The sequence below is a fragment of the Heterocephalus glaber genome, unplaced genomic scaffold (assembly GCF_053883595.1).
Source record: "Heterocephalus glaber isolate CG9 unplaced genomic scaffold, H.glaber_assembly_v1.0 deba00000594, whole genome shotgun sequence".
Taxonomy (NCBI): domain Eukaryota; kingdom Metazoa; phylum Chordata; class Mammalia; order Rodentia; family Bathyergidae; genus Heterocephalus; species Heterocephalus glaber.
The window spans coordinates 11,410,571-11,431,980 of NW_028258151.1; the positions used below are offsets into that span (position 1 = coordinate 11,410,571).

Sequence of the window (21,410 nt, forward strand, 5' to 3'; positions counted from 1 at the left end):
GGTCTCTGCTGCACATGGAGATGCCAGGGCACAAAACAATCTTTGAAGTGTCAAAACATGAGTCTACTGTCTATTATGCCTGATTCCAAATGATGATGGTGATGATGATGATGATGATGATGATACTAATAACACTGAAAAATCACAATAATTTTTATTGAGGATTTACACTAGGGCAGGTACTGTGGCAAACACTTCCTACACATTATCTTGTTCAGCCCTCATGGTAACTCCCAGAGGTAGGGACCATGTTGTCTCCACTTTACAGATGAGAAGACTGAGGCACAGAAATAAGGAGCATGCCCAAGTTCAAATAGTTAATGAGTGGCACAGTCAGGACTCAAATCCTGGGTCTGACCCTAACCCTAAATTCACAATTTTGTGCAATTATTACCAGTATATCCAGAACATTTTCATTACTCCAAAAGGAAATCCTATACCTGTTGAGTTCTCTCCAATATCCTCTACCCTACCCTACCCCAGCACTAATGTGCTTTCTGTCTCTTATGAAATTGCCTCTTCCAGACATTTCATATGAATGGAATCAGATCACATGTGGCCTTTCGCCTCTGGCTTCTTTCACTTAGCACGCTTTCAAGGTTCATCTATGTTGTACCATGAGTCAATACTTCATTCCTTTTGAAGGCCAAATAATAATCTGCTATACTACATTTTATTTATTCATTCATCAGTTAATATATATTTCAGTTGTTTCAACCTTTAGCTACTGTGAATAGTGTCTTTGTGGACAGTACAAGTTTTTGTTCAGATACTTGCTTTCCATTTTTGGGGGGCAGAAAGTATAGGCATTAATCTCTGTTGATTCAAAGTAGGCAATGACCAAATAAAATACAGTAAATCCCAACCTCGGAACAAGTTCCATTCCAGGAGAATGTTCTTAAATCAGATTCATTTGTAATCCAACAAAGTGAGTGTTATATAGTATACCTGTGAATCTTGTACACCTGTGAATCTTCAAAGCTCAAATGTTCATAAGTCAGGGACTTACTATACCTGAAAATATTTGGTCATTCAACAAATATTTACTGAGAACCTTCTGTACAGCTGGTTGCCCGAACACCAAGCCCTATGAATACATACTGCAATGAATGGGACAGGAATTATCTCTGACCTCCTCAGGAATGACAGAAAGTTAAGTAAGGGAGTAAAACAAAGATCTTGCAGCCCTAAGGATTAAGAATTCCTTTTTCATTTTCTGTTAAAGGAAAGTCAAACCTGGTCATGAGGCACTTAAGCAAGATGCTCTAACAGGATGCTTCTGGATGGGAGAAACCAACAAAACTAAGGGTGGCTTAAGCAATAATGGCTTTTATCACCTTATGTAATAATACAACCTGTGGTAGGGATACAGGTCAGTATCACAGACCTAAGTTTTCTCTGTCCTTATGGTCACAATAAGGGACAGCAACACCAGACATCATGTTCTTCTCACATAACAAGAACCAAAGCACTGAAGTGAGGAAGAGCAGGGAGATTCCTCCTCAGTTCCCTCTGAGGAGCAAGAACTTCCCCAGAATTCTTCCCCTCCAGCCCATTCTGCCAGATTTGTAACACAACCTACTCCTCAGCAATTCCTGGCAAGAGAATGGAACTACAATAAATGACTTCAGATTAATTAAGGTTGAGCTGAATGGGATGGCACACACACCTGTAATCCCAGCACTTAGGAGGCTGAGGGAGGAGGATCACTGCAAGTGCAAGGCCAGCCTAGACTGCATAATGAGTTCAAGTCCAGCCCAAACTACACAGCGAGATCCTGTCTCAAAAAACCAGAAGAAAAAAAAAAGAAACTGTCTTACTAGGCTAGGTTATTTAACCTTGCCGGGGATGGTGGTGCATGCCTGTAATCCCAGCACTTGGGAGGCTGAGGCAGGAGGACTGCCAGCCTGGGCTACACAGTGAGCTCAACGCCAGCCTGAACTACTTAGAGAGACCTTCCTTGCTTCAAAAACGCAAAAACAAAAACAAAGGCAACAGGATCACCACTTTTGGTAATTAAGGCTGAACCTGGAAGGGGCTCCACTTACTCTGGGGCCTACAGCACCCGATCCCTGTGTAAAATGAAAACAGAAGAGTGATTGATTGTAGGACAGGCAGCCCAGGGCACCTCCACAGAGTCCGTGGCAGATTTGCTGGAGGCAGTCCCCTCTGAGCTCCAGGCCTGAAATGATCATCGCAAAACAAAAACAAAAACAATCCAAACCCAACCCTCAACGTGTTCAAGGCTGAGCTCATGGTTCTCATCAAAGTAGTCCTTTCCAAGGTTCCATCTCTTGGTGGCTAGCACTCCCATTCTTACATGCCCAAGCCAGAAAAATAAGTTCTCACACCCTCTTCCTTCCTCATCACCCATAAAGATGATCTGAGCACCCTGCCGAGTCCTGCTGATACAACTTCCAAAACAGCCCTTGAATTTACTCCTTTCACCTTCACTGCCCCTACCCTAGTCCAACTCACTATCATCGGTTCTTTCCTAGATTTCTGCAACAATCTTTTTTTTTTTTTTTTGTACCGGGGATCGAACTTGGGTCCTTGCACTTGCGCAGGAGGCGGCGAAACCACTGAGCTAAATCCCTGGCCCTCTGCAACAATCTTGTGTATAGTCTCCCTACTTGCTTGCTCTATTTATTTATTGGTACTGTGGATTGAACCCAGGGCCTTCACACTGACCTGCATCCTCAGCCCTTTTTAAATTTTTGAGACAGGGTCTCCCCTAAGTTGCTCTAACTATAGATCTTGCCTCAGCCTCCCAGAGTGCTGGGGCTACAGACATCCACCACCACACCCGGCTCTTTGGATCTATTGTGACCTCCCCCTCCAAACTATTCCTTCACAATACAGCTAGAGTGGCCTTTTCAAACACAAATCTGCTGAAGTTTAAAGCCTGATTCCCCTTGCTCCTAGAATAAGGACGAAAGACAGGTCTTTCCCAACTCTTGGCATTTCAGGTACCCTGCTCCTGGGCTCGTGGGCTGCGCGCCTCCACCCTTCTCTCTCAGACCTTTCGGAGCTTCGCGATTCGGTTGGGTCCGGCGCCCAGAACTCACAGTAACACACGGAGCTATGGTCTCCTTCTATGTAACGCCTGGCAAAGTCAGCGCTCAATGTGTGAGGGGTCCACACCGCAGACAGCCAGGGTCTTTCCTTATACCCTGGACCACACGCAGCCAGAACCGAGACCACACGACCGCAGCTCGCGGCGCTGGCCCCGCCCTCCCGGAACGCCGTAGGGGAGGGACAGAAGGCCGCGTGACGCAACAGCCACCTGCAGGTGATTGGGCACCCCGGCGCGCCAGCCCGGAAAGCGACGTGTTCTCACGCTCTGATTGGCCGTAGTCCGGTGGGGGCGGGGCAGGTAGGTGCGGGCTGGAAAGCTGCGGCGGCGGGCGGAATGGGTTCTCGCCGCTGTCTCCGCTGAGGCGCGCTCGCGTGGGCGCTGGGCCGGCCCGCAGTGCTGCGCGGAGCATGAAGGGCGGCCCGGGCGGCGCCACCATGCAGGAGACCTTCGGCTGCGTAGTGGCCAACCGCTTTCACCAGCTGCTGGACGACGAGTCGGACCCGTTCGACGTCCTGCGCGAGGCCGAGCGCCGGCGCCAGCTGCAGCTGCCGCGCAGGAGGCGAGACGAGGCGGGAGCGACGACCCCGGGGCCCAAGCTCGGCGCAGGCGGCCCCAGGGGGTCCCGCAAGGAGCGGAAGGGTCCCGCAGCCCCAGGGAGTCCCAGGGGGGCCCTGCCACCGTCGCAGCCACAGCCGGGTACGGAAATCTCCTTGCCTCGGCCGTACTTCTGGACGGTGGGGTGATCCCTCGGGGCTGGGGTCCACACGGGGGTTCCCCAGGCCCTTCTGGGGTGTGGGACCCCAGAGTTGGTCAGAGTGGAGGGAGGTCGTTGGTGCGTAGACCAGAATCGTGCTCACCCAGCAGGAGTTTTCTCTCTGGTCACGCTCGGCCTTCGTGGGATGCTGGTTGAGAGGCGATTGCGGACCCGGTGGAGGACGGAGAGGGGCGGCCTGTGACGTCAGGCGCTCTAAAGCCTCCCAGCCCACACCTCAACTCGCAGAGCAGCGTGGTGTGTGGACGGGGTGTGCGACTTGTGATTCACTCGAGCTGCTGTAGGAAAGCGTGGCTGACCTTCCACGCAGAATGCGCGCGGTCTCCTGCCCCCGGGTTATCTAGGAGGTCCGTGCACAGCCTGGTGCCGCAGCCCAGGATGGCAGGAAGAGGACCTCGGCTAGGATGTGCGTGCGGCCGCTCCAGCCAGCGCTGGGCGGTGTAGTCAGTGGGCTGTAGTGGCGTGTTTCTGGCCTGATTAAAAACTGCATTCCGACCCCGAGAGAATGCCCCGTAGTTTCCACTGGGGCTTTGACTTTATATTTACTTTTTGTTAAAAGTCCAGAGACGTCGCTTAAGAGTCACAACATAAAAATGTTGGAAATTATTTTTTTTAAGTTACTGGATATCACAGCAGCTGTATGACCCTATTTAAGCAGGTGAGAACACTTGAATTACATTGTTTTTCTCTTAAATTTAGGTAAATAAAATGGAAGTGAAAGCATTGAATTTTTTTTTTTTTTTTTTTTTTTGGTATCCGGGATCGAACTTCGGACCTTGCGCTTGCGAGGCAGCCGGTGGAACCACTGAGCTAAATCCCCGGCCCTCCACATATTTTTTTAACAAATGAAAATAGACTATATTTTAGGAGAGTGCGAGACTGAAGTTAGGGGTGTTAATCTGATTTTTAGCCTTTTAAAATTGAAAGTACGTTTTTGTTAAGAAAACTTAACAAAAAACTTTTTGTTAAAAAGACCCTCTAATTTTCCCAGTGTAGGCCCTGGATTTATATGTATTACATAAATGTACAGTGCTATTTCTTTTCCTAAACTTAAAAGATAGAAACTGGGTTGCAACCTACTTCTCTCACTTCATATTGTAATCTAGTATGCTCATAACGTTTCTTTCCATCAGTTGTTACCTCTCAGCAATCTGGCTTTTGAAATGTATGTTAAAGATCTTTAGTTGATTTTGTAGTTAGAAACTTAATTATTGTAGCTCCTTTTCAAGTGTGCAGTTTCAGGAGCAAAGATCTCATTAATTCCATACATGTAGTTATTGTACTAAATTTATGACGGGAGTTATGGAACAACTTTCAAGATTTTGTTAGTGCTAATTGGTATGAAGGATTGTGCTTGTCTACACTCAGAATCTTTAATTTGAATATTGTATATGAAATCTCAGTGTAGATAAATCTCACACATGATATTAAAGAAACATTAACCCTCCAAAATATGAAAAAGGCAAGATTTCTCTATAAAAATGTAGGTTTTTCATGTCCCAAACTTGTGTCTAATGATATCCCATGGGCCTTTGCATAAACCTTGCCCAATAAATTTGTTCTTGAGTTATCAGACAATGTTTTAACTTTGCTGCTAGAGTAGCCCCAGCACCCTGTCCCTGCCCCTGCTGGGTTCTAAAGTCTCAGTAGATAAAAGAGAGCCAAGGGGTCTTGAGTGACTTGGAATATACCAATTTGGGCTCATATTTGAGAAGTATGATACCAAATATATAAATCTCAAAGAGCAAGAAATAAATGTTTTTAAAATAAAAATGTACACTACAGACTATTTTGAAATGAAAACCTCAGTACCCAATGGATAACCATAGTTGCCCTTTCTTTCTTTCTCTTTCTTTCTTTCTTTCTTTCTTTCTTTCTTTCTTTCTTTCTTTCTTTCTTTCTTTCTTTCCTTCTTTCCTTCTTTCCTTCCTTCCTTCCTTCCTTCCTTCCTTCCTTCCTTCCTTCCTTCCTTCCTTCCTTCTTTCTTTCCTTTCGTACCTGGGATCTAACTCAGAACCTTGTGCTTGCCAGGCAGGCACCATGTGGCTGAGTCACATTTCCAGCCCCATACTCCAGTTTAATATGCAGTTGGGATTGTGAAAGTGTACTCTGAAATGTAGGAAATTTCTCCTTTAATTTTCTGAAGAGGATTTATAACCATGTTTGGTAAAGTTTCTCCTGTGAAAAGTAACTTATTTAGCAAAATATATCCATAGCTATTACAATTATTTTAAGATACCTGTAATTATAGAGTAGCCTGTATGTTTTAAAATCTTACTTTAAACTTATTTTCTAGGACATTTAGGAAAAAAGAATTTAATAGTAAAGTTTTATTAAAAAATGGTAGACTGTAGGTGGTTATATGTGCATCTTTCTCTGAAATTTTCCTCAACTGCTCAGATTTTCCAGTGATCTAAAAAAATGAAACTTAAAAGTACCTGTGAAGTTTCACATTGCTATTGTGGAGGTTGTGTCCAGCTCTCTGCTTTCTTTCTGCCAGCAGGCCAGGGGCGTACTCCTAGAAGAGGGGAGGTACAAGGATGGAATGACAGCCAAGGGACAGAAGTGACACTGGACAGAACAGAACGGCGATCCTACAGGGAATATCGACCCTATGAGACCGAGCGGCAGGTGGACTTCACAGCTGAGAAGTGCACAGATGAAAAGTATGTACTGCCATCCTCAAAGAGTGCAGGATCCCAAAAGGTTTGCAGGAAGTGACCCTTCTGATCTGTCCATCGCACAGGCCTGGGAATGGTGGCAAATCACATTACCTTACATAACATAGGAAAGATCTTCATTATCTCATAGTTAACCTTCTATTTCGGTACAGGAAATCATTAAAAATGAATCGAGGGTAAAGGCACAGCTCAGTAGGTAGAATGATTGTATGATGTGCATGAGGCCCTGGGTTCCATCCCTAGCTGGTAACAATGAAAAGCATTCATGAAAACATTACATAGGAGTGGTTAAAATTTCTTTGAAAATTCTAGACTAGGAAGTTATTTTTGGGCTAAGGACATAGTTTTGATTTTACTTTACTAATTCAAGACTCTGTCATTTGAGAGTAAGGCCTACAAATGCCCCTCTGTCCCTTAATACTTTATATGTATTTCCTGAAAACATGGTACAATGATCAAACTTATTAACATTAATACAATACCATGATCTAATTCTCTAAATTATGTAATCTGCATGTTTGCTTACATTTCACCAATTGTCCTAATGATATCCTTTTAGCAAAAGAGAAAATATTTCTGGTTTGGGATCCAATCCAGGAATGTGCCTTATATGTTGTCTTCTTTAATCTGGAGTAGCTCCTCAGTCTTGCTTTTTCTTTATGGATTTGACATTTATAAAGAGTGCGGGCCAGTTATGTCTTGTAGCACACCCCAGAATCTGAGTGTGTCTGATGTGTCTTCATAGAATGAGGCTCTGCAGTTCGATGGGAACACCACGAAAGCAATGTGCTCTTCTCAGTGCGTCATGTTAGGCATATGTAGGAAACTCTTTTTTGTTTTGGTTTGGTTTTTGGTTTTGTATTTTGAAGCAGGGTTTTGCTATGTAGTTCAGGCTGGCCTTGAACTCTCTGTAGTCCAGACTGGCTTGATCTCTCGAAATCCTCCTGCCTCAGCCTCCCAAGTGCTGAGATTACAAGGGTGCACTGTGCACTGCCATGCCTAGCTCAGGAATTATTACTTTCAAGGAAATTTGAATTTTTAAATAAGTCCTGTGATATTAGAAGTTATTTTCTTTGTTTTCTTATCAAATACTCTTCTGATAATGAAAGTTCATAAGATCTTTAAAGAAATAATAATCACTATAGACAAGTTGACAAATGTATAAAGTTATAAAGAAAAATAAAACTATTAATGTTGTTTTAAAATTTTGTTTGTTTTGAGACGGAGTCTTGCCATGTAGTCCAGGCTCGCCTCAAAATCCCTATGTAACCCAGGCTGGCCTTGAACTAGTGGCAGTCCTCCTTCCTCAGCCTCCCAAGTGCTGGGATTTCAGGTGAGTGCCACCATGCCTGACAAAACTACCAGTCTTGCTTGCCATCTTGATTATTCTTAATACTATGGCTCGTTTTCTTCCTTTTTTTTTATTGTGTTGATCTGCTTTAACCAGATCATAATGCATATTACACTGAGTATTTTATATTCTTTCTTTTCCTGTTGATATGGCATAAACTTTTTTCCATGTCATTAACAGTATTTAATCAGCATTTTTTTTTTTTGGTACCAGGGATCAAACTCAGGACCTCATGCTTGTAAGGCAGGCGGCAGCACCCCTGAGCTAAATCCCCGGCCCTTGGTCAGCATTTTTAATGGCTTTATTATGATCTCTTTTTTAGATGTCTCATAATGTACCATTCTCTTAATGTTGGACCTTTGCTCAGTTCCCAGTTTTTTTGTTCTATCAGTAATACCTGGTGAGCAGCTTTTGATACCCGATGGCATCTCCTAGATGGAGTCCTAGGAGTTGAATTGCAGTTAGACCCATATAGCAGTGGTTTCAGGTGGATGTCATGTGCCCAAATCCAAACCTTTCTGTACTTTGGTACAGGGTTGGAGGGATCCATGTAGTGTGAAAACAAACTGAGGTGCAGGGAAGCTGTGACATAGTGATAAATCCCTACTGTCGTTCCTATCCTTTGCTTGATGACTACCTTTGAGAGCATTTTTCAGCCCATTTTCTCCAGACTTGAATGTAATAAATCAAAGTTCAGTTTTCGTTTATTTGATTGAAAAATGGTATTAAATTTCTAAAATGGTCTTAAATTTCTTTGATATATTTGTTGAACAGAATTGTAAACTGTTGGTAATCTTGAAAGATTATCTAAACTCAGCCTTCAGTTTGTACTAGCAGATAACAAACGCACAAAGGGTCAGCAGTGTGAATTCTGGTCACAGCCGGCTGCCCTGGAGTCTCACACCACCCAGGCTGGACATGTTTTCCTTTAGAAGCAGAGCCCAATTGGCACTAGGCTTAACTCCCAGATTCTGAGCCCCAGATATCAGCTGTACCACATGGACCATTTAATACCTGTAACTATTGTTGTTAATGCTTTGGAGGCCCAGTGGCCCTGTGGCATTTGGACTTGAGCAAGGCAGCACATCATGCTGAAGTGGTAGAGGAAGGCTGTTCAGAGACCAGAGTCCCACCCTGACCTCAAGCACATGCCCCAGTGACCCACAACCTCCCACTAGGTCCCAATCCTTAGATTTCACCACCTCCCAATAGTGCCATGGGCTGGGGACCAAGTTTATAATACATGGGCCTTTGAGAGACCTCCAAATCCAAATTGTAGCAGTAGGATTGTTGCAAGACAGTTATGGGTACACGAAACAAAATGCTTGGCTCAAATGCTATTTTCCTTCCTTTTGCCTGTGAGTTTGTCACAAATCTTGCTAAATGTACAGGATTTCTGTCTTTACCAATCTTTATAAAAAGAAGATACACTTTATAATACAATGATTATAAAGAACTGATTGTAAGAACTGGGCATGGTGGTGCATGTCTGTAATCTTAGCATTCAGGAGGCTGAAGCAGGAGAATCACCATGAGTTTGAGGTCAGCCTGCTACATAATAAGTTCAAGACCAGCCTGAACTACATAGTGAGACCCTGTCTCAAAAAAAAAGTGATTATGAATGTATTTAACTGGGGGAGAAAGGCTGTGTAATAAAGAAAAATGGTTTCAAGGATGAAAATATACCAGAGCACACAGTGCTGTTTTTAGGCTTTGTTTCAATCACTATTATAATTTAAAAGAATTTGGTATTTTGTTGGTATCTGATCTAAATTTCTGTATAGTTAGACCAGATTTTCACCGTGACATTATTTTCCATATATATTTTTCCTTTTGTCTCTTTTTTCTTTTTTTATTAGTATATCTTTGTGATACATATAATAATTACATTTGTTTTGGGAATTAGTACATATATCATCTTTGTAATTTTTATTCCCCTTCCCTCATTTCATCTAAATTTTTGGGTAGACTTTTTCTTTTCTTTTGCTTCCTGGTTAAGAGTTTACTCTTACTTTTGTTATTGTTTTAAAACTTTCTTTAGAATAATTTAACTGTATTTTAGAGTCACATTTTATAAAGATTTTTATTTGAAAATACGGTTTGGGTTAGTTGGAGGAGGTGGGAGACAGAAAAGCTAACTTGGAGAACTTAAGATAGTGTTTCTCATAAGAGACCGGCATAAAGTTAATTATCAGTACTTCTGTATTTCTTTTCTTCATCTTTTTGCATAAAGAAAATGATCAGTTTTATTATCTTTTAACCCACGGTCATAGAGTGGCTTTTCATGTAACATGCTCCCCCATGAACATAGGCTGGGACATCCCTCTAGTGCTAGTATTTGAGCTGCTAATGCCACTTGATTTCTTGATGCCATGACAGCTATTAAATAAGTAATTTGTTGTTGCTTTAAATGTTTTAGAAGCCTTGACAAATTTTTTGAATTATCTTATTAAACTAGGATTAAAATGATGAGAAGGACATGGTCCTTTCTCCAGAAGCTGAGACTGGTAGAACAGAGGCATGTTCTCAGGAAGAGTGGTAGTGACCAGAGACAGGGCTGGAGAGTTGGTGGCAGTCACACCCTGGGCCTGGATCCTCACTGCACAGGAGACAGGGAGGGAGGAGTAGCTTATATCATGCATTTAGGACCACAAAAGGAACCAGGGGTGGGGGGCAGGGGTGTCAGCATTTGTCATGTATTTGCCAGGCCCAGCGTTGTCCAGGTGAAGATGTCCAGGAAGGTACTGGATCTGTGGCCCAAAGTCAGAGACAGACTAAAGGAGAGACACAGGCTAAGTAGATTAGCAGAGACAAGAGAACGAATGCAGGGGAGGGGGAGCAAGAAGGCCAGCACAGGTAAGGACCAAAGAGAATCTGAAAAGCTCTGTAGAGTGCTGGATCTGGTTCCATGCAGGAGGCAAGGGTACACCCCCTCCCTGCATGTGAATTTGGAGGTTGTTTTCTTTTTTCTTTCTTTCTTTCTTTTTTTTTTTTTTTTTTTTTTGCAGTACCAGGGCTCAAACTCAGGACCTTGTGCTTACAAGGCAGGCACACTGCCACTGAGCTAAATCCCCAGCACTTCCTGCATGTGAATTTGGAAGTGGCCGCCTCTGCGAAGTGGGGTTGGGAGATCAAGAAACACTGTATCTTGTACCATGTTTGAGTATTACCTATTGTAAAAAGTAATTTTTAAGGACCAATAGGGAAAAAGTCCCAAAAGGTCAGAGGAAAATTAGTGGTTAGCAGTATTAAATGTTGTGGAGAGGTCAGGCACCTGAAAAACAAAAGTTGCTGTCAGTGTTGGCAGAGGCCTTCATTGCCCTTGAAGTTTGGGGAGTCCTGAGGTGGAAGTCAGGTTGCAGCACAATTAATTCTTTCAGTCCCAAAGGTCACCAACTGGTTGTGTGTTTGGGAAAGAAAGATTTGGGAGGGGTTATAGTTTGAAGTTTAACATTTTTCGTAATGTATGAAACATCCCAAATTAAAGATTTAGTTTTAGGATAGGATTGAACCTTATGTATAGTGTCTTTGGTTAACGTCTACACTTTATAAGTGGGAAACCAAATCTGCTCAGGTCAGTACAAGTCCTGTCTAACACCTAAGCTCTTTCCCCTGCTTAGTAACTATGTGACCTTGGGCAAGTCACCTACTGACTCTGCTTTAGTTTATTGATTGTTCGAGCCACTATTTTTTCCAGTATACTAAAGCTATAGTTATTATGTTCTTCTAGACTTTTTTTCCTCAAAAAGCCTTTGGACCTTTAATCCAGCTCAGCACTTTTCATTATACCCCTCTCTTCCTAGACTAATTGACAAATTTGATCGAGACCGAGCACCAAGAGGCCGTGGAGGCCCAAGAGGGGCACTTCGAGGCCGAAGCCGAGGCCGAGGCGGAGGTGGGATCAGAGCTTTCGACACTTTTGACCCAAGAGGGAAGCGAGATTTTGAAAGATACAGTGGGAATGATAAAATGTAAGTTTCTTTGTAGATGCTGTTTTTACTTTAAGATTTTATTAATACATGATCTAAATCTGCTATTCTATGTAAATATTTATTTAACTTGTGGTAGTATGCTGTTTTTCTCATGGGATGCCGATCTTGGGGTAGGTTTTATGATCTTTTTCTGATTTGGAGTTAGGAGAGCAGCTTCCACTTTAAGGGATTCTTCTTTCTTCCTCCAGAGCATTCAGACCTGAAGACAACACAGGTGGGTGTGGAATTCGCACCTGGGGGTCAGGAAAAGACACCAGGTAAGTACACATGTGCCCACTGAGAACCTGTGATTAAGTGGAAATATCTGGATTTTAAGTTTTTGAAAATGATGTCTCTGTATTGTACTTTATACTTGATGTATCCTTGATTTGGGGCTTTGGACATTTTGTTGTTGTTGTTTGATGGGAAGACCTTGGATTGAACCAGGAGGTAACTTTTTAAGACAGATTTGCTGTGTTGCATTTAGATTTGAAACTGCTTTTTTAAAGGTCTGTTTATCAAATTTGTGGCAGCTGACCACAGATTTGCTGATGCCCCATATATGTGGCACTGTGTATCACACATGCCTTGAAGAATTTTTGTGTAGTTATTGTATATAATTCTGGTATATTTATATTTTTCTATGACTTTCCACAGTTCTTATAGATCCTTGATATCACATCTTGATATTTTAAAATCATTTGCAGATGGATGCTCACCTGAGGCTCTAATTAGATGTTTGTCCAAGTCTTCTGACACCCTTCTCTGTGATCACCTGGTTTTACCAGTTAGGGTCGGTCCTTGGCACTGCTGTTATGGTGCCTTCCTGGTGTCTGCCGAGGAAGAAGAGGGCCAGGCAGGGCCAATAGTGCAGGACCAACTTTCCACAAGAGTGAAGGCTTGAGGAGGTCTGGTCTTTTGTTGTTTTTCTTTGGAAGAACACAAGCTTTATACATAAGCTTAATTTTTCTTAAATTGCCCTCCTAAAAAACAAATGTATAAAATAATACCAAAATGCAACATTAGAAGTACTGTCATTGCTCATTGGTGGTGTTGTCCTTTTCTGTGTTTTACTGGGGGATTGAGCTTAGGACTTTTGTACTGAGCCAAATCCTCAACTCCTTTTTAAAATTTTGAGACAATATCTCATTAAGTTGCCCAGACTGTTCTCAAACTTGTAATCCTCCTGCCTCAGCCTCCCAGATGCCTTGCAGGCGTCTGTCAGCCACCTCACCTGGCTTATCTGTGTTCTTGAAGAGAAACTTGTTGAGTATTTCTAAATCCGAGCTTCTGTAGGATCTTGATGACAAATCTTAATTTAACTTTGATACATCTTTACGAGCCAGGAGTGATGGTATACTCCTATAATCCCAGCCCTTTAGGAGGCTGAAGCAGGAGGATCACAAGTTGGACCCCAGTCTGGGCAACTTAAGGAGACCTTGTCTCAAAATAAATAATAAAAAAGGATTGCAGTTGTAGCTTGGTGTGAAGTCCCTAGGTTCAATCCTAAGTATGTAAAAAAAAAAAAAAGAAAAAGTAATACAGTACAGGCACCACCTAAATTATTTGATTCACCTCACAGTGTACTACCTTAAAGTCATTTTGGCTCCAACTGTTTTCTTACCGTCTGGGCAGTGATAGCCTCATTGTGTGAAGAGATGACCAGTGTGGTCCTGAAGGGCTGCCAGGTGCCGTGCTGAAATGTCACATCTCCTGTGGCCCTCATTTTGATGTTTGTTGTTTTGAAACAGGGTCTCACTATGTAGTTTAGACTGGCTTTGAACTCACTATGTAGGTCAGGCTGGCCAGTGCTGGGATTACAGGAATGTGCCACCATGGGTGGTCCTCATTTTGGATTGGTTTTTTGAGTTACAGAGTCACAGCTCTTGGGTGGTAATAGTAATTTTTGACTTGACATTAAAACAGTGCAGTGTGGTGCAGCTGTGTGCTCTTTTCCATTAGGGAAAGTGAAGGTGAGTACAACGAAGGGGTATGAGATTTGCTGTGGGGAGGGAGGGGCCTTGTTTGATACACTCACAGCAGGAACCAGAATTAGGACAAGATGCTTTCAGGCTGATGTGATGGAACCATTTCCAGAAATGACTAATTTTAGCAGCTACTGAAAATGAAGTTTCTTTTGCTGGGAATTTTTTTTTTTAATGTTCAGATAGGATTAATGTTAATATAAAATGGAAAAATTAAGATCTTGTGAATTGAAATTCAAGTTACTAGGGCCGGGGATTTAGCTCAGTGGCTCCACTGCCTGCCTTGCAAGCAGAAGGTCCTGAGTTCGATTCCCGGTACCAAAAAAAAAAAAGAAATTCAAGTTATCATTCCGTATTTTGTGTTTGGGTGTGACAGCGTTTACATCAGTGTCTCAGAGCCTTGCTTTTCTGGAGTAGTATGGCCAGTTTGTTGTAAACATGCATGCTCATTTTTGTGGGTTCTGGTTCCACCATTTTCTAAGAGTTTATTACCATTTTCTAAGAATTTGGTCTGGCATAGTCTTATTTTTAACAAATCGTATAACACTGATAGTTTGAGAATATCAGTGGCTCCTTTTACTGGTTGGAGTCTCCAGGATAGTAAGTTTTTTGAGTTTTTTTTCTGATCTTTTAGTCTGTTCTTAATTTTAGATCATTCATGGAAACTTTTATTTAGGAACTTTTAGTATTTTCAGAAATGGTTTATATGGACAAGCAACTCAAGACTTGTTTTTTGCTCTGATTTTGATATGGATACCTATTTGTATACATAGTTCCTTGAAGAATGTGCCTTTAAGGAAAGGATGTGAGTGTGAACACACTGTATGACTGGAGAGGCTCTTCCTGTTTTCCAGTGACTTGGAGTTGACTGCCCTGATAGAAGAGACCCCAGCGATGGAGGAAGCCCACGGCGCCTTGGAGGAGGACTCTCCAGCCAAGTAGGGGTCACATCTGCCTTCCCCTTGCCGTTGTGGGTCTTTTTCCTGTTTTTAAATGCTTAGCCCTTTATCATATCATAGAGGGCTGATCTTTTTAATGTACTTGTGACTCATGAGCAAAGTAAGTAGTAGCTCGAATAATCTAATGAATGATTTTTAATAATGGGTTAAATTCAAATATTCTCTCCACTGACTGTAGCCTTTCTGTCAGTAGCTGTTCGCCTCCTCTCTTGCGACTTGTCTTATCTTGTCTCCTGATGCTGTCCCAGCCAGTCCTTCCTCCCTTTCCTCCAAGTAGTATAGGTCCCCGGCCACCTCTTGCACCCCTGCCCCTTCAGCTCCTCTGCCTGTTGAGCTTTCTCTTGTACCTGGTCACAAATCCCACCTGGGTAACGCCTCCTCTGTGCCTGTGGCCACACGGTGAGCACCAGTGTTCTAAAATGAGCTCTCAGTACTGCCCAGCATCCCCACTCTATGGATTCGTCATCTCCATACCTCATCTTTCCTTTTGCTAACACAACTTGGCTCCCTGAGAAATGAGCTGTATGCTGGGAGCTGCACAGTCCTCCTGCTGACTTCATGAACCCTCACACTGCTGGTAAGCTCCTCCTGCTGCTTTTCTGCTCTTCTCCTTCCTCCCAGCTCTGGCTTTCTGATTGAGGTTTTAAACATACTTAAACTCTGGCTTTCAATCTTCTCTGTTAGCTCCCCAGTCCTGAGCTGTGAGTGAGTCCCCTCCACCATTTCTTCCCTCATTTCTCTCCACGCCCAACCCGTACCCTTGTTGCCCTTCTAAAACAGCACTGTGTCTTTATGTCTGATGGATGCTGCACTCTGAGTCTCCTCTGACCTCACAGAAGCGTTTGCTTTGATCGATTTCTTCTTGACACACATTTTCACAAGTTCCCATGGTCATGTTACTATGCTGGTTTTTGTTCTGCCTTAACGTTAGTGGCAACTGTACACTCATCCCTGCGTTTCTGGTCTTTTAAATATCCAGTTCTTTGGGACTCTGCCTCAGGCCTCTTCTCTTTCTCTAGAGTCTCTTTATGGAATCTTATGCACCCCTGTGGCTTAAATTGTCTTGTATATAATGACTCCAGAATATATATCTCTGGCTCTGTCCTTCACTAGGAGCCCCAGGTCTATGTGTCCATCACCCTCCCATGACATCCCAAATCCTCATCATGCTCACCATGTCCTGTATTGAGCTGATCATTTCCTCCTTAAACCTCTGGGCCTTGTTAGGTGGAATAGCATTGCCACCTAGCCAACTGCACAAATCAGAAGTCTAGAAGTCATCCATGGAACTGCCTTCTTGACCTGCTCCCTCCTTGAATTCCACTCCACCCTGCCCTGGTGATCTGTAGCCCCTACAAGTCCATCCTCTCTGCTAATTAGCATCATCTCTACTAACCAGTTGTGGTCATAAGACTGTTTCTTCCTACAAGTCTTCCTGAATTTACCTTCTATACCAAAGTGGTCCTCACACTGGCATTCTGATTGACCCCTGTGGCCTCCTGTAGGGCCCTTGCAGGACCATCAAGATTGGTCCATTTGCCTTCTCTAGGTTCACCTGTGGCCCCTATTTTCATGTTCTGAAACACCTTTTTCCTACCCCTGCCCCTAAACCTCACCAGACTCTCAGAAATGCTGGTTCCCTGTCTTTCCGTCTTCTCCCGGACCCTCTTCTTCAACTGTGGGATTCCTGCCCATCCTTCAGCTGCCAGAGTCAGAGTATCTAGCAGTTGAGAGTCCACACTGAGCTGATGTGCAGTATGCACATCCAGACCTACCCCTTACTTGTTTGAGCAAGTTTTTTATTATCTCTTCTTTAGTAGTTCAATTTTCTTCATCTGTAAAAGGGGACTAATATAGTAACTACATCATAAGATTATTGGAAGGATTGAGAGACCTGGAGTGGTGCCTGGCATGTTATTAGTGCTGTGTAAACATCTGCTATTATTGTGACTTATTGCAAGAGTAAAAATGCCACAATGATTGATGATTATGAAAGCTGTTAATTTGCTCTTCAAAACAAGTAAGAAATGTGTTTAGAGAAACAGGATTAGCCATTAATAAGAATATTTAGACAGTGGGTTAACTAAGGAAATAAGGTTCATGGGTACATGAATGTTGGAAATGAGTTAACTAGACATATTCAGGAAAACATCCTATTCTTTTTAAACCAATTAACATTTGTACCCATTCAGGTGATACAAGGCAGAATAGTAGAGAACAAATACTAGCATCATTCTGATCTACAGAATTGTGGAGATACTGTTACATTCGTTATATTAGGCAATATCATTCTGTAGTCACCCAGGAAGATACAGTGCTGCCTAATGAAGCTGTCAGCATCTCAGTCTGCAGTGCCCGGAGTGTGCATCAGCACCTCTCTCCACTGACAGCAGCGAGAAGGGCGTCCATTCAGAGCTGCAGGCGCTGGGCAGAGGAGTGGCCTTGTGGGCAGCCACACTGAGATAGTCTCATTGACCCTTTGGCAGCTCAGGAAGGAGGATGTGATGTTCCTCTTTTCACACGGGGACAGAGGTTAGACCGCCTGCCTGCAGCTGCCCAGCAGGTATTGACTGCAGTGGATGGTCAGGGCTAATACTCATTTAGATGAACTTGCTGTTAAAAACTATCTGAAAGGAGTTGGCTCTGTCAGCATGAGGAAGAGTGATGGGAAGCACTGAGGGGTCTTTCTTCAGGACTGTGGGGTCGGGTGTAGCTCACGAGTAGAGTATTCCCTAAGGTACATTGGAGGCCCACGGTTCCATCACCAGAATCTGTGTATGTGTATGTACAAGTCCCTTATTTTAACTTGAAAAAGCTCTATGAAAATGTTGAGAAAGCATGAACACAAAGTATCTACACTGAATTATTTGTTATTGTAATTGGTTTCCATGTGTATTTGCTTAAACAGTGAAGGTTTCTGTGTGCTACATTTTTTGCCATGTGGAGTTAACCACCATCACCACTGCTCCCATCAGATATCTGGGTGCTGGAGTTTTACCTGATTGCGTAGACAGTTCAAGTAGATCTCTGGTCTCTGTGTGCCTGACTCCTCTACCTTGACCTCTGCCCATCCCTCCATGCATCTCAAGGCGTCACAAGGTCAGAGTGGGCTTTGGATAGGTAATAACTTGGATTTGAAACTTGGCTCTTCCATTATTTGTTAACTACAAAACCTCTCTGTGCCTTGATTTTCTTATCTATAAAATGGAGTGATTAATTGTAACTTATGGGATTAATTATCCTGAGATAATTATAATTACTATAAAGCATTTTGTATAATACCTGGCCCATAATAAGCAAACCAAAAGTATTTGCTACTATCCCAATTCATTTATAAAGATAACTGTGGTAAAGGCAATTTGATTTATTCTATAATTGCACCCATTTAGAAACAATATAACTATCAAATTTGCATGTATAAACAAAGTAAATTTGCATTTAGCATTACTCATGTTAACATAAATTTAACTACCTTATCTCTGTGAGGAGCTTTGATAAAAATTCTTTTCCTTGGGGCTGGGGCCTGGCTCCATCAACCAGTACCAAAACAAAAACCAAAAAAATTCTCTCCCCAGGCTTTTGATAATAAACTAAAGTTTATTGATTTGATAATAAACCAAAGACTTAAACAACAGCCCAGGGGATATTGAATTTAGAATAAGAGTTGAGATGGTGTTATCACTGTTAGAGATACAACAGAGGGATACACTTCTGCCTGTGGAATATCCAGGCTTTGCCAAACCCACAATATAACTGTATTCAATGCCAATTCAAATTGACACACGAAGCATGCATCACAGAATTGTTGCAGTATGTGTTTTTGGTAATAACTTCTGCTCAGTAGGGAATAAGGTTAAGGAGCCTGGCCTTGTTGATACTATAATTGTTTTAGTGTAGCTTGTCAAAACCAGGGACAATGAAAGGGAAGCCTTAACAAGTTCCCAACAGCTTGAACCAGTGGTGGTAGGTATATGCATGACTGTCCCATCAGAAAGCTTGTGCCACTGGTGGTACAAACATCTAATCACTTTTATTGGTCTTTTTGCTAATAGAATAGGAAGCTGCCTGATAGGACAGTCAGCAAGACATATAAATGACAGCCTTGTCGTAAACGTGTTAAAGGACATGTACCTAGATTCTTGAATGAGGTGAATTACACAGCATTGGGCTGATTTCCAGTGGGGAAGGCATCACTTGTAACAAACACTACATGCTAAATTCTATATTTGCTCTACTTTAGGTATTTATATGAATCACATCAAGGTTGCATTTCTTATATACCTTGTTCTTTTTTTTTTTCTTGGTACTGGGGATTGAACCCAGGGCCATCACACTGAACTACATAGTCATTTTTTGTTTTTTATTTTGAGACAGGGTCTCACTAGATTGCCTAGTCTGGCCCCAAACTTGTGATTCTTCTGCCTCAGCTTCTCAGAGTATAGGGATTAAAGGTGATCACCAGCATGTCAGGACCCAAGAAGGTTATGATTCCTAATCAGAAATGGAGCCAGACCACCAGAGTGAAGGTACTAAGTCTAAGCTGCTAGACCACAGTGGGTTCCATTGTTTCATGTATATCTCTGCCAGTTTCCTCCTCCCCCAAGATGTATCACTCACAAATATTTCAGAATGTCACATCTAGAAAAGGACTCATTTTTAAACAATATAATTAGGATACCATTACCACATCTAGAAGTTTTAACAATTTCTTAATATCTCTCTTTAAAATGGCTGTATTGAGATATAATTCGCATTGAATAAATGGCACGTATTTAATGCAGTTTTACTAGCTTTCACATATATATGTTTGTGTATATGTATATATATGTGTGTATATATATATGTATGTATGTATGTGTATATATATATATATATGTATGTATGTATTTATATTTGTGAAACCATGGCTGTAGTCAAAATAATGAACACAGCTCTCTCCCCAAACGTTTGGTTGTGTCCTTTGTAATTTCTCTCTTGCTCCGATTTCTCCAGGCAACTAATGGCCTACTTTCTACTTTCTGTCAGTACAGGTTTGCAGTTGCATGATTCTTTATAAATGAAATCATAGTTTGTACTCTTTTTCTTTTTTTAGACTGTATTCTTTTACTGAGGATACTTGAGATTTATCCAAATTTTCTTTCTGTTGCTAAGTAATACTCCACTGTACAGATAGACCACAGTTTATCTGTTTACTCAGTGGTGGTTATTTATGCTGTTCCCAGTTTCTGCTATAAATTCTGTTAATGAACATTTTTATATACAAGTCATTGTGTGAATACAATATAGACTTTCATTTCTTCTGGGTAATTACCTAGAAGTATAATGATTGGGTTATATGGTTGGTGTATATTTAACTTTGTAAGAAACTGCTGGGCTGGGGATTTAGCTCAGTGGTTTTGCCATGTGCCGCGCAAGCGCAAGGACCCAAGTTCGATCCCCGGTACCAAAAAAAAGAAAGAAACTGCCAAACTCTTTTGCAAAGTGGTTGTATCGTTATTTTTTTCACCAACAGTAAATGAGTTTAGTTCTTCTCTGTCTTTGTCAATACTTGATAGGATCAGTTTTTATAATTTTTAGTCATAATAATAGGTGTCTCATTTTAAATGTAGTTTTAAAGTGTATTTCCCTAATGACTAATGATGAGCATCACATGGTTATATCTCACCTGTATGGTATTTTCAGTAAAGCAATGAGACCCTATCTCAGAATTTTAAAAAGGGTTCCACTGCCTGCTACACAAGCACAAGGACCTGAGTTCAGGACCCGGTACCCCCCCAAAGAAAAATTTTTTTTAAGGGGCTAGAGGAAGGCCCAGGGATTTAGCTCAGTGGTTTTGCCGCCTGCTGCCCAAGTGCAAGGACCCAAGTTCGATCCCTGGTACCAAAAAAAAAAAAGAGGGGTGGCTAGAAGGGTAGCTCGGTGTGAAGGCACTGGCTCCAATCCCCAGGACTGCAGTAAAGGAAACAAGGGAGGAAGGACAGAAGAAACTATTAGGTTCCTGATTGTTTCTAGGGTATTTGAGTGGACAGAGCTGGGAGGAAATAGATGCGCACATATAAATATAAGATAAAATGTGAGTTCTCCAATGATTCCTGTTCAGATTTAGGGTAGGAAATTTTTACCTAAACTTTCTTCATTTGCTTTTCTTTCTTATATACTGAAAGTCCTAGTTTTCAGAGACATCATCCTATTACTCATTTGCTATACACAACATCACCAAGGCTGCCTTCACTAATACAGTTACTAAAAAGGTATGTTGAAGGAGATGACTAATCAGATTTTGTTTCAGAATCATTTGAAATAGTTTCTCCTCGTGGGTATGTCAGCAAGTTGATAAACATTTACATTAATTTGATTCATTTTACCTTTAAATTTTAGAGATGATTTTAATTTAAACTTTTTTTTTTCTTTTTGAGACAGTGTCTTGCTATGTAGTTCAGGCTGGTCTTGAACTCATTAGGTATCCCTGGCTGGCCTCGAACTTACAGTGATCCTTCTGCCTCGGCAGAAGTGGGATTATAGGTGTGTGTCGCCATGCCCAGCTCTTTAATCTGTTTTAGAATTATGTAAAATATTTACTCCCAAATTCAGTCATCACATCATTTAATACGT

The 21,410-nt window shown here is 42.0% G+C and overlaps 1 protein-coding gene across 2 annotated transcripts in view; it reads left to right on the forward strand.

Annotated features, from left to right (window-relative positions):
* Positions 1-3,486: 3,486 nt before the first annotated feature.
* The window catches only part of Habp4 (hyaluronan binding protein 4), a 29,185-nt gene continuing 11,261 nt past the window's right edge, over positions 3,487-21,410 (forward strand). The window contains exons 1-5 of one of the 2 annotated variants that reach the window (XM_004846093.4): positions 3,487-3,775; positions 6,352-6,517; positions 11,687-11,854; positions 12,064-12,132; positions 14,694-14,777. In XM_004846093.4, the coding sequence (XP_004846150.2) occupies positions 3,487-3,775; positions 6,352-6,517; positions 11,687-11,854; positions 12,064-12,132; positions 14,694-14,777 (776 nt within the window). The remainder of the gene's footprint in view (positions 3,776-6,351; positions 6,518-11,686; positions 11,855-12,063; positions 12,133-14,693; positions 14,778-21,410) is intronic. The other variant, XM_004846094.4, reaches the window with a different exon arrangement.